Genomic DNA, 13,512 nt, shown 5'->3' with positions numbered 1-13,512 from the left:
ACCCACCAATTATAGAAGACAGGCCACAGCATCACCTAAAAGCCCCAGGATTAGGGTAGAGACCTTCATGGACTCAGGTCACTGATTCAAACTATCCAAGACAGGGGGAAGCAAATCAAGGTCAGGAAGCTGAGGCAGGAGAACTGCTTGAATCTGGGAGGCGGAGGTTGCAGTGAGCCGAGGTCATGCCATTGCACTCCAGCATGGGTAACAAGAGCGAAACTAGGTCTCAAAAAAATAAAAAGGGGGGGGGGAGGGAGAGAGAGAGAGAAAGAGAGAGAGAGAGAGAGGGAGGGACGGAGGGACAGAGGGAGAGGGAGGGAGAGAGAGAGAGAAGCAAATCAGGGTCCACATCATCTTGACACGACTGGATCATCTTCCTGAGTCTCCCACCTCTGCTCCTTTTTTGACAGGTGTTTCCTTGTTTGATAGGAGGTCAGAACAGCTTGAGGCCTTACCTCTGGACACTTTGTAAACTTCATAGAAGGAATAGAAGTGGAAGCCTAGTGAGGCAAGTAGGTAAAGTGCCAGTTCCCATTGGGGCAGCATGGCTCCTTGTCACAAAAGTTCCCGATGCCCACGCTGAGTTCCTGAGAAAGAGACAAAACATTAAACCATGAACATGACACTAGAAAACAGCATCTTAACATCAATTCAGTTAGTTCACACTCCCAGAGATTCATCACTACTCAAGGTGGTACAGGCATAACCCCAATCAAGCCTCCTTCTCCCTGTGACCTTACCCCACCCTGCATCCAACACACGCACACACACACACACACACACAGTCTGTCAAATTTGTCAGGTCTTTTCCTAGGAGTTCCCACTGCCTCCCATCAGAGGATATATCAGACAGTTCTCTACTCATTGCGTAATATACCTGTCTCTTCTATGGAGTGGGCTATTCTCAGATAGCAGGGACCATGATCTCTGACTCCCCAGCCCCTAGCAGAGTGCCTAGAATGTAGCAAAAAGGGACTACCAGGTGTTCTGTGAATAATAAATGGCTTCAAAAAGTCTGAAAAGCACAAACAATATTCAAACCTCTAAGCCAACAGACTCACCATCCTCATCATCCCTTTCAAGTACCATCCTATGGGCCAGGCATGGTGGCTCATGCCTGTAATCACAACACTTTGGGGGGCCAAGCTGGGAGGAACACTTGAGGCCAGCAGTGTAAGACCAGCCTGGGCAACATAGCCAGATCCCATCTCTACAAAAAATAATAAAATAAAAACTTAAAAGAAAAATGGCTGCGTGCAGTGGTGCACACCTATTACCTCATCACTGTGGGAGGCCAAGGTGGGTGGATCACTTGAGGCCAGGAGTTCGAGACAAGCCTGACCAACATGGCAAAACCCATTGCAACTAAAAATACAAGAATTAGCCAGGCGTGGTGGTGCTTGCCTATAATTCCAGCTACTCAGGAGGCTGAGGCAGGAGAATCACTTAAATCCAGGAGGCCGAGGTTGCAGACAACCGAGATTGTGCCACTGCACTCCAGCCTCGATGACACAATGAGACCATGTCTCAAAAAAAATAAATGAAAATAAAAATAAAAGAAATACAGTACTATCTGTAGTTGATTGTCAGAATGGAATAATATAAACCTCTCTGTCTGCCATGCATCTATGCACTCTCTTACTTATGTATTTTCAGAGATAGGGTCTCTATGTTGCCCAGTCTGGTCTTGATCTCCTGGCCTCAACTGATCCTCCCATCTCAGCCTCCTGAGTAGCTGGAATTACAGGCACAAGCCTCTGTGCCAGGCCTCATCTGTACATTTCTTAAAGAGAAGTTAATGACATAACCACAGGCATCTGTGACGGACACTGCTCATTACCCACCACCCCTCACTACCCCTTTTCAGTATTCAGTCTTTTTTCTTACACAGCAATTAAAATTTCATCTGGACACAAGATGCTGAGCTCAATACTACATTGTAGCTAAATGTGGACGCCTGAATAGCTCCATTCAAAAGGGTGTGAGTGAAGGGACGTGACTGTGGCCATCTCTTTCCCTCCCTTTCCTGTTGAAAAGAGTTGGAACAGCCACTGTGGATGAAGAGGTGACAGCCACATGAACAAGATAGCGGCCCCTCAGTTCTTGACTCCATGTACCAACCCCAACCCTCCAAGTGCCCCAGACCTCTTATATCTGGACTGTTACAGGAAACAGAAATGCATTTCTAGGTTGTTTAAGCCTCTCCTATTCTAGGTCTCTCTGTCATGGCAGCCATGACCATATTTTAAGTAATAGAGAAGGTATGCGAAAGTTCGGTCCTAAAAGTCGGCAAATTAAATGATTCCAAATGTTCCCAAGTAACAGAGTTCACTAAATTCAAACCCTTTTATGGCCTTTACTGCTTTAAACCTCTCAAGTATGTCTCATTATGGATGCCAAATTAAGAGCAAAATTTTAAGTCCCCCACAAGTACTTCTAACATGTGACAGTAATGCCAAAACCCAGAATTCACACGTTATCTCATTTTGTTTTCACAACAGCCTGGTGAAGTAGGTGGAAGTGGAACAGAGGAGGTAGGCATTTTATAGATGACAAATGTGATGAGGTCACAGAGCCAGAAATAACTGAGCCAGGGCAAAAAAACAAATACTGCATGATCTCACTTATATGTGAAATCTAAAAAAAGTCAAACTCACAGAAGTAGTGGTTGCCAGGGGCTGGGGGAAGGGTGGAAGATGTTGGTTAAGAGATACAAAGTTTCAGTTGGACAGGATGAATACATTCTGGGGATCTATTGTACAGCATGGTGGTTACAGTTAACAATAATGTATTCTATTCTTGAAAAGTACCTCACCATAAAATAAGCAGGTAACGTGATGGATATGTTAATCGCCTTGATTTAATCATCTCATAATGTATAGCTAAACATTACATTGTGCAACATATAAGTACAATTTTGTCTAAATAATGAGTAAACAAATAAGTAAATAACTGAGCCAAGGCTCAAAGCCAGGTCTTTGGACCCAGGTCCTCCCCCTCCACTCTGCCACAGCCAACCCCATTAATGCCAATGTACAGTTGCTCAGACTCTGCCACACACAAACTCCTTTCTTCAAGCCACTGGGAAACAGAGCAGGGAGGGAAATGAACTTCAGCTTTGATAAATCACAATTTCAGAAATAAGTGGTCTTGCACCCAGAGTGCCCCATTTCATTACCTAAAAGCCGCCCAGAAAGTTTGGTGTAGCCTTTCTCTACAACCTAAGAGATCCAGAAGCAATCATGTACTCATGCTGTACACAAGCTTCTCTATGCCCTGGTATTCAACAACACTTGGTCAAGTTCCTTACTATTTCTCAGAACTGCTTCTAGCTTTATCCATTTCTGCTCACATTTTTAAATACTTTAATCTTTAGAATAACAAGACTCCTTTCTGGAAGTTTTTAGGAATTTGGTAGTCTTCCCTTTAGTGGGATGATAATTTTAACTTCTTGGTTTATAATTTAACGTCTTGCCTGTTGAAATACGTTGCTGTTACAATGGGTGACCTCTGCCTCAGGAAGAATCGGTGATTAACAAAGAGCTGATCTCTTAAAAAGGCTACTGAAATTTGAACGTAAATGATCTTGTAGATTAAATGAAAGTTTTAAAAGGCCTACCTGTCAGATGCTTTTCAGGGACATTCTGAGACAATTTTCCTAGAAAATTCAGTTTAATTATTTCCCCTTTCAGTGCCACCCCTCCAGGGTGGCAAACAAACTTGTTTGTTTGTTTGTTTGAGACAAAGTCTAGCTCTGTTGCCCAAGTCGGGGTACAGTGGCAGGATCTCAAATTGCATTTGTATGATTACCATACTTTACACATTTGTTAGATTATTTTTATTCATTCATTTTCCACCCCACTTGTTCCAATTCAGGGTCTCTGGTGGCTGGAGCCCATTCCAGCAGCTCAGGACACAAGGCAGGAACCCGCCCTGGACAGAATGCCATCCCAGCAGAACCCACTCATGCTCACACCCTCACACTCACTACCAAACACAGGTTCGCCACTTGCAAAACAAATTAGCAAGATAGAAAGTGACTTTATTATAGACCAAAGCTAGCAATGGGGAAGATGGCCTAGATTCTTGCCTTAATGAAATCACTTCAAATTTCCAAGCGAAGTGCAAAGGTTTAAAAAGGGGAAGGGAGCTGTGGCATGGGGTGAGGCAGTGCAGGCCTGCATGACTTGTTCCAATGACTTGTCTTGAATTGTTGCTCCCTCTTGTGAGTGGGCTGGCGTCATCTCGGGCTCAGCTGGGTTGTAAATTAACAGTAGCCTCGAAGCAATCTCCTTGTAGGGGAGATTTTCACAGGTGCCTGCTAGTCTCTGGAACCTCAGCTTCAAGCTGAAGGAAGGAAGCTAAAAACTGACTGAAAGCAGGTAATGGTGGCCCCGAGGGGTCCCCAAAACAGGAAGCAATTGCAGGGATTCCTAGGAATGTCTGGCTTTTGTTGAATTTGGATTCCAAATTTGGAGTTGATGGCTAAGCCACTTTATGAGGCCTTTAAAAGGGACTAGATTCAGAGCCCTCTACCTTGGACAGATGAACAGCAACAGGCATTCGATGCCATCACAGATAAACCTTATAGGGTACTCAGTCACACTCACACACTGGGACCATTTAGACACCCAAATTCACCTCATAGGCACAGCTTTGGGATGTCAGAGGAAACCCAAGTGCCCAGAGAAAACCCCTGCAGACATAGGGAGAAGGGAGAATGTGCAAACTCCAGGTAGACAGGCAGAAAATCCATTCCCTTTTCTTCAATGGTATAAGGAAACAATGACATTGTTTGAATGAAATAGTAACATTGTTGAAACAATGTTATTATTTCCTGCTATGTTTTGTAGATATATACACAAAGATACATAGTAACTAGCAGCAAACCAGGAGGTAACTAAGCAGCAAAACTAGCTATCCCCTCACCCCCAAAATTTAGGGATTGAGCCAAATACTCTCCACCTGACAGCACAGTAATAAATTCTGACACCAAACCCACCTGTGGGGTTGGGGAAGAGGGATGGGAGAGGGGAGGGGTAGAATCCCAGGCTCTGTCATTTATTGATTGAGGAACTTAGGTAGATGATGGCCTCCCAGATGTTTTCTCATAGGGTTGTTGAAGGGGTTAAATGTAAAATGCTTAGCCCAGGGCCTGGCACTGAATAAGCACTCAACAAACATTAGCATTTACTAGTTAGTGAATTTCATTCATCAGGTGCCTAACTATCCCTGACCCTGATTTTCTCCCTTAATCAAAGAAATCTGACCTTCCTGAGGTGTGCCCATCCTACCCGCACCTGGACCTCTTTCAGGAGGTTGGCATCTCCAGGGCTTTAATATCTCAATCCTCTTCTGATGCCCAATCCAAGACCACCCTGGACAGTAAGCAAACTGTCCGTGGGGGCCACCTGCAAGCTTTCCGCCCGCTGCCTCTTTCTCTCCCCCTACCTCTCTGCTACCCGCAAGGGAATGATAGGCAGTACCTTCCATTTTCATGTTCATCACTCTCCACTACATAATGCCACCTCATAATACCACCACCACACACTCACCAATCCTCCTTAACAGATCTTTCTTCCTCACACCTCTCAACTCTTGCCCATTTATCTCAGGAAAATTATTCCCCTATTTCATTTTCCCTATTTCAGCTGTGCAGCCAGAAAGAAAATCAGAGTAGTTATGTCTTGAGGGATTTACGACACAACAATGTAAAAGAACAGGAAAGCTGTACATTTGTGAATATAACTGGACCCTTTTTTAAACATCCAGGCCCTCAGAGGTTCCCAAAAACCATCAGAAAACGCTCAAGTTTCCATTTCTCATGCTCTAAACAAGCATGTCCCTCTTTAGGCAGAGCTATCGGGCTTAAATCAAGGAGATTCTTACTCAAATGTGGAAGAGATGCTTCTTTTCTGTTTTCATGCACACAGTCCTGCAGCAACATTATCAGCTAAGTGGGTAGCTGTGAGATAGCCTAGAAAAGTGACTTACAACATCATTTCTATAGGAAACAGCCAATCTATAGGGACACAGCCTGTTTTTAAGTAGAAGTCTACCTGATTAACCTACATAAACGAGATTGCACTGTTGAGATGTAAGAGTAAAGGAGGGTTGTTGGGCTGTGTGATGGTGAGATGTGTCTAAGAACACTTCCACCACGTGGGAACACTGATCAGGACTGTAAGGAAGAGAAAATGTGGATGGTTCAGGGAAGGGAAAACAGAAGCCAAGTGGTAAGGAGTCTTAAAACATACGATTTCACATTTCAATTTGATTTCCTGCGGAAACTTCAGGCTTGCAAGCCAGCACATATAATTATTTGAATGAAGCTCCACAAAGAAGCCCCTTGATGCTCTGATAGATCCAAGAGGCAGGGAGGTCGATGATTTAGGCCTTTAGTGAAAGTAGAGAGTGCTGGAACCAAGCCACAGAGATGGGAAAATATTAAGTTATCCCTGGTATCAAACTAGTCCAGAAGTTGGTAAAGGGAAAAAAGAGGAAGATGAAGATAAAATAGCAATTCCAAAGCTGTAAGACAACAGGATCTCGAAGCTAAATGTTATTGAAAAGAGAATTTCGAGGCAAGTGAGGACAAAGCGATAGAACATGCCTTTAATACTAGACATTAAAGGAAATCAAAGCAAAGGTTTTCCTAGAGTCAGAGGGAAGAAATTCAGACTGGAGTAATAGAAAGCTTTCTCCACCTCCAAATTGGGTACAAACACCCCGAAGTTGAACATGTCCAAAAATGTATTTATCTGGGAATTATAGAACTCAAGAGGGCCGCAGAATAAAATGTTAGCTGTAAAATGGCAAGAATCTCTCAGCTAACAGAGTTTTTCTATACTGGAGCTACCTACATTTGCATTTACTTTGGAATTTAACACTCCACCTGCTTTCAAAGATGCCATCTACTCTGATCCTCACAGGAGGTAGTAAGTTTTTAGGTCCCTTTCAGGAATCAGAATCCTACTCAGGAAGAAGCAGCGATCTGCCCATGGACAGAGAAGCGAGCAATGGAGCAGAAATTAGAACCAAAATTCCCAACCCCTGCTGTCATACAGGCAGGAATCCTGTTCCTTGATCTTGGAAGGAAAGTACAGCTCACCTTGCCAAAGCCTGAAACATGCATCAACATAACGGCTGCAAAATGCTTTTCCCCCTAGCAACTTCCAGTATCATTTCAAAAGGACTTCAGCTTTACTTCCGATGCAGGCAACTAACGGATTCCAACATTTCCATTTTAAATTTTTTCTGCTCTTAAATCTTGATATCAAGCACTAAATGGGCTATCACCCAATACACGCACCAGAGGACTTTAACAAGAGAGGTCTCATCATTAAGCTAACAATCCTTCCATATCAGCATCACCATCATCACTTCTACCGACTCTCTGCTTAATGTCCTAAATGAAGATTTCCCTCTACTGCGTTTTCTTATGCTTCAGTAATAGCTGTACTAGAACAAGTACTATTTACAGATTTCCTACAGCTGAAAAAGCACTTTACAAGTATTATCTCATTTAATCTTCATAACAACCCTTTGAGGTTGGTGCTTCTGATAACCTCACTTAACACAAGAGGAAACGAAGGCCCAGAGAGCATAAGAAACCTGCCCCAAACCACACAACTGGTAAGCAGCAGAACTTAGATTCATACCCACAGAGTCTAACTCTAGAGCCTTCCCTCAGCCACCTCACTCCTCTTACAGAATGTACTGGATTCACTTTTTCCAAAATCTATAATGAAATTAATCTATTAGGAAAGCTAGAAGGTAATATAAGTGGTCTAAATGTAATAGAATTTTTAAATGTTATGTATAACATCACTCTGCAATGAAAAAAATTTTTAATCCTGAAATGTCATCAAAATTCACATGAAACATCTAACTCACATGTATTCCTTGAAAGATTTACTGAAAAAGGCAAATTGAACCAAACCGATTTACCTTGGAAATAAGATGGGAGGGTCAACAGTTATGCAGAGGTAAGAGTAAAATTGAAATAGTTCTAAATTCTGGAACAAATGAGCTCTCTGGAAACCACAAGTAATAGAAGTGAAAGCAGCACATACCCACTGAAATGACATCAGCTTTAAAGAAAATGAAATAGTGCAATATTCCATCATATTTGGAAAAAGTGGTATGAGACTTTTGCCTTTTCCAGGGTCCAATTTTCATGGAACTGACCCTATTTTGTAGACTCTGAATTACGTGACTTTCTCCAGGAAAATCACCAAGTCCAGATTCCCAAATCACAATTCTCTCCAAACCCCACTTAAGTCTTTTTTTTTTTTTTTTTTTTTTTCTGAGACAGATTCTTCCTCTGTGCATTGGAGGGAGTGCATTGGCATGATCTCCGCTCACTGCAACCTCCTCCTCCCAGGCTCAAGTGACTCTCCTGCTTCAGCCTCCTGGGTAGCTGGGATTACAGGTGCACACCACCACAGCCTGCTAATTTTTATATTTTTAGTAGAGATGGGGTTTTGCCATGTTGCCCAGGCTGGTCTCAAACTCCTGGTCTCAAGTGATCCTCCTGCCTCAGCCTCCCAAAGTGCTGGAATTACAAGCATGAGCCACTGCACCCGGTGGTCCCCACTTAAGAGTCTTATACTCTTATTTTTCAACCCACATAATTCTAACGGGAAACACTTCTCCAAACCCAGAAAGGCTTCATCAACACAGAAGAATGACTAGATAGACTGGAAGAGGTCCACTGGACTGGGGGAAAAAGTCTAATTACAGAATAGTTTAAAATATATACCTACTGCTTCCAAATCTGCACCAACATGTTATGTATCAGTTACGTATTATGTATCAGTTATGTATCAGATACATGTTATGTATCAGTTCCTGCATAAGAAACCATCACAAGACATAGTACCTTATAACAACGAACTTTCATTCTTTTTAAGGATCTTGAGGGATGGCAGTCTGGACAGTTCTGTTCATGTCCCTCCTGGAGTCACTCATGTGACTTCTGTTATCACACAGCTCCACTGGGGCTGGAGGGGCCACGATGACCTCATGCACACATCTGGTGTTTGGGGCCAGCTCATACAAGACACCTCCCTTCTCTCCAGGCCAGACCTCCTCTGGTAGGGGCCAGCTCATACAAGACACCTCCCTTCTCTCCAGGCCAGACCTCCTCTGGTAGGCTGGACTCAGCTTTTTCACAGCAGTGAGGCTTCAGGGCTCCAAAAAAAAAAAAAAAAAAAGGCAAGAGGTGCAACATCCTTTAAGGACCGGGCTCCGGAGTTCACAGAACACTTTATTGGTCAAAGCAAGTCCAAAGGCCAGTCCAGATTCAAGGAGGATGAGAAAACAGACCATACTTCCTTATGAAAGAAACAGCAAGGGTACCTTAGAAAGGGGTGGGGACACAATCTACCACACCAGGTTTGTTACAGTTACTATCAATAAAATCTGGAAAATCAGTTGAAAAACCTTTCACAATGAATCTTTATTACATAAAATGTCGCAAAGGTTGTTTTCTTCTCCTTTCTTTTACATATATGTAATGAAATCCAAATCAGAATTTCAAAATCAGTGAGGTCTCTGTTTCCATTTTGTCTCATCTCCAGCCAGTTTGGGAATTCCTTTTATAACCTGCTTGACCATTTCCAGTAACATTACAAGGCAGAGAAACTGTTCCTAAGCAGTCCTTGCTTTTGTTGTTTTTGAGGCAGGGTCTCACTCTGTCACCCAGGCTGGAGTGCAGTGGCATGATCACAGCTCACTGCAGCTCTGAACTGCTGGGCTCAGACGAGCCTCCTGCCTCAGCCTCCCAGGTGCATACCACTGTGCCTGGCTAGCAGTTCTGATTGTTATCATGTTTTCCCTTGAAATCTACCCCTCTATTTCTAAAAAATACAGAGGTAGATTTCTTCTGCCACTGGTCTTCTTCTACCTTCTGGAACTAAAGGCATGGAGACAGAATAGTGTCATGTGATTTCAGGGGTGGTTCTGCAGTCAGAATGCCAAAGATTGAACATCAGCTTTCCCACTTTATGGTTATGTGACCTAGGACAAGTTGCATAACCTCTCTGTGCCTCAATTTTCTTATCTGTAAAAAAAAAAAATAGCAAACCTCAGAAAATTGATGTGAGGATTAAATGAGTTTATAAAATGATAAAAAAACAGTGCCTTAGGCATAGTAAACTCTGAAATGCTTATTCTTGTTGTTTTTAATGCTATTACTATTATTGAGTATACTAAAAAGACTTTTTTATTCTTTCCAATAATACTCCTTCAAAGGTTTAAAAGTAATTAATGCCATCTACTCCATCCAAACCCTCTTCCAAACCAACATCTATGATTCCTTCAACCATTACTTCAATGACTTGGTTCCAGTTTCCCTTTTTTTGTTGAGACCAGGTCTCAGTCTCACTCTGTTGCTCAGGCTGGAATGCAGCGGCACGACCTTGGCTCACTGCAGCCTCAGCCTCCCAGGCTCAAGCAATCCTTCCATCTCAGCCTCCCGAGTAGCTGGGACTACAGACAAGAGACACCACACCCAGTTTTTTAAGACATAGGGGTCTCACTCTGTTTTCCCAGGCTGGTCTTAAACTCCTGGGCTGAAGTGATCCTCCTGCCTACACCCACAAAGTGCTGGGATTACAGGCATGAGCCACCATGCCTATCCCAGATCCTTTGCCTTTCTCTCAGTTGTCTCTTTACAGTACAGGTCCATAGAACTGAACCCAAAGCTCCAGTTGTGTCAAACAGTGCGAGGACAAAACCATCACTTCTCTTCTTTCAGAAACTGCACTCAAATAATGAAATCTTAGACCCAGGTCTTCATTCAACAAATATGAATGAATGAACTACTGACAACCAAGAACTGTGTTCTTTGTGAAGACAAAATATAAAGATCCCCTCTGTGGGATCCACCAAAGATGGCTCCCCTAGAAATCTCCATGTCGTGATCCCTGGAACCGTGAATATGTTGCCTTACACAGCAAAAGGGACTCTGCTGATGTGATTAAGGATCTTTTGATTGAGTGATTAGCCTGGATTATCTGGGTAAGCCCAAGGTAATCACAAGGTTCCTTACAGGAGGGAAGCAGAAGGGTCAGAGACAGAGAGGAAATGTGAGGTGACGCTGAGGGCGAGGTTAGAGTGGTATGCTTTGAAGATGGAGGAAGGGCTCCTGAACAAAGGAATCTAAAAGGCATCTAAAGGCTGGAAAAGTCAACAACAACAAAGAGGTTCTTTCCTAGAACCTCCAGAAGAAATGAACCCTGCTGACCCATTTTGGACCTCCGACATCCAGAACCACAGGTAATAAACATGTGTTGTTTTAAACCACTGAATTTTTGTTAACTTATTACAGGTGCCATAGGAAACTCCTATACCATCCCTGCCCTCAGTTCATGGCCTTATGGGAGGAAAGTACCTAACTAAAAGGATTTATAGAAAACAGACTGTTTTTTAATCCAAAGGCCATAAACTTTTAAAACTTAAATTGGAAGAAAAGTTTTTTAATCCAGTGGTCATAAACTTTTAAAACTTACATTGGAAGAAAATTAAATCTGAAAACAAAATTTTATACTTAATACTCCCTTAACATTTTTTGATTTCCACCTCACACTGATACCAATCTTATAATCAAACATAACTCTAAGTCTTTTTATATGAAATTCCCTTAAGCCAGATCTCTACCATTAAAGATTGGCAAAAGGGAGTCAATTTTACAAGTCCCTAATTCAAAAAAAAAAGCTACTGATGTGATATTGCATTCTTTCCCCCTGAAAATTCTCAACCTATTTTAAGCCTTTTTAATCAGCAAGGCTTGTGCCCACATCTTCCACTCCCCAGCCTGAAAGCATCAGAATGAACCTAACTTTTTATAAGATTTTAAGTAAATTTTATTAAAATATACTTAAAGAAAAATCTCAAGGCTTCCTTTTTATTATTTTTTTCTTAAACAGAGTCTCACTTTGTCACCAAGACTAGAGTGCAGTGCCATGAACATAGCTCACTGAAGCCTCTAATTCCTGGGCTCAAATGATCCTCCTGCCTTGGCCTCAGGAATAGCTAGGATTACAGGCTTGCATCATCACACCCTAATTTTTTAGTCTTGTTTTGTTTAGAGACAGGGTCTTGCTATGTTGCCCAGGCTGATCTCAAACTCCTGGCCTCAAGTGATCCTCCCTCCTCCCTCCTCCCAAAGTGCTGGGATTGCAGGAAGAGGTCACCATGCCCAGCCCTTTCTAAGAAGTGGAAAGCATTATGTAATTATCGCTGAGATAAAAACTGCTTGCCAGGCCAGAGGCAGTGGCTCACATCTATAATTCTAGCACTTTGGGAGGCAGAGACGGGCAGATTGCTTGAGCCTAGCAGCTTGAGACCAGCCTGAGCAGCACGGCAAGACCTTGTCTCTAAAAACAACACAAAAATTAGCCACACATGGTGGTGCACACCTCTAGACACAGCTACTCGAGAGGCTGAGGTGATAGGATCGCTTGAGCCTAGGAGAGGGAGACTGCAGGGAGCTGAGATCACACCACTGCACTGCAGCCTGGGTGACAGAGCGAGATCCTGTTTCCAAAAAAACAAAAGAATGCCTCAGAAGCCCCTTCTGCCCTTTCCTAGTCACTAACTCCCATCAAAGGTGACCACTAGCCTAACTTCTACCACCATAGTTAATTTAGTTCTGCCTGGTTCTGAAATTCACATCGATGGAATCACATTGCACTTTCTCTTTTATGTCTGTCTTGGTTTTGCTCAGCTTTGTGTCATGAGATTCGTCCATGTTATGGGAGGCAATAATTTGTTCATTCTTATTACTGTACCAATTAGTGCCTTTTGTGTCCTATTGAAAAAACCTTGTCCCTAGGTCATAAAGATATTTTACTTTGCTTTCTTCCAGGAGCTTTGTTTTAGCATTCACATTTAGGTGTATGTCACCTTAATTAATTTTTGTATATGAGATGAGGCACATGATCTAGATTCATTTTGTCCATGTGGATAGCCAATTGACCCAGCATCATTTACTGAGAAGGTCATCTTCTCTCCACTGCCCTGCAGTGTCACCTCTGTCATAAAAGACCACAGATGTATAAGCCTGTGTATGGATTCTCTACTCAGTTCCATAATCTGTGTAGCCTTATACCAATACCACACTGACATGACTGCCCACTGATCTAGCAGCTTAGGTCCTCCGATTGTGCTCTTCTTAGATTGTCTAGAATTTCCAAATAAATTTTACAATCAGCTTATCAACTTCTATTTTTGAAGAAAAAAAATCTGCTGGGATTTTGATTGGGATTCCCCCAAATCTGTAGATTTGCAGAGCAATACCATACCCTTCGTTATTTTAAATCTAATTTCTTTCAACGCTCCAGTTTGCAAAGAGTTCTTTTTATCATGAATGGGTGCTGAATTTTATCAAGTAATTTTTCTCCTTCATGTATAGAGTTAAATTGCATTTGTTGACTTTTCTAGTGTTAAAGTTTACATTCCTGAAATAAATTCAACTTGGTCATGATTTATTATCTTTTTCAT

At 42.4% G+C, this 13,512-nt stretch overlaps 1 protein-coding gene across 8 annotated transcripts in view; it reads right to left on the bottom strand.

Moving 5' to 3' along the window:
* HHAT (hedgehog acyltransferase) overlaps positions 1–13,512 on the bottom strand; it is a 349,450-nt gene that overhangs the window by 328,833 nt on the left and 7,105 nt on the right. For 7 of the 8 annotated variants that reach the window (XR_004272205.1, XR_004272208.1, XR_004272207.1 and 4 more), the window contains exon 2: positions 459–590. Coding sequence is in view for 1 of the 8 variants with exons in the window: in XM_032289133.1 (XP_032145024.1) it covers positions 459–549 (91 nt within the window). In the remaining 7 variants the exon portion in view is untranslated. Of the gene's footprint in view, positions 1–6; positions 118–458; positions 591–13,512 lie in introns of those variants that run through there. The other variant, XR_004272209.1, reaches the window with a different exon arrangement.

This window comes from Sapajus apella, unplaced genomic scaffold (assembly GCF_009761245.1).
Source record: "Sapajus apella isolate SASKATOON/1434 unplaced genomic scaffold, GSC_monkey_1.0 scaffold22, whole genome shotgun sequence".
In the NCBI taxonomy this organism is placed as follows: domain Eukaryota; kingdom Metazoa; phylum Chordata; class Mammalia; order Primates; family Cebidae; genus Sapajus; species Sapajus apella.
The sequence above is the reverse complement of the archived record's forward strand: the minus strand, read 5'-3'. Positions and strand labels throughout refer to the sequence as shown.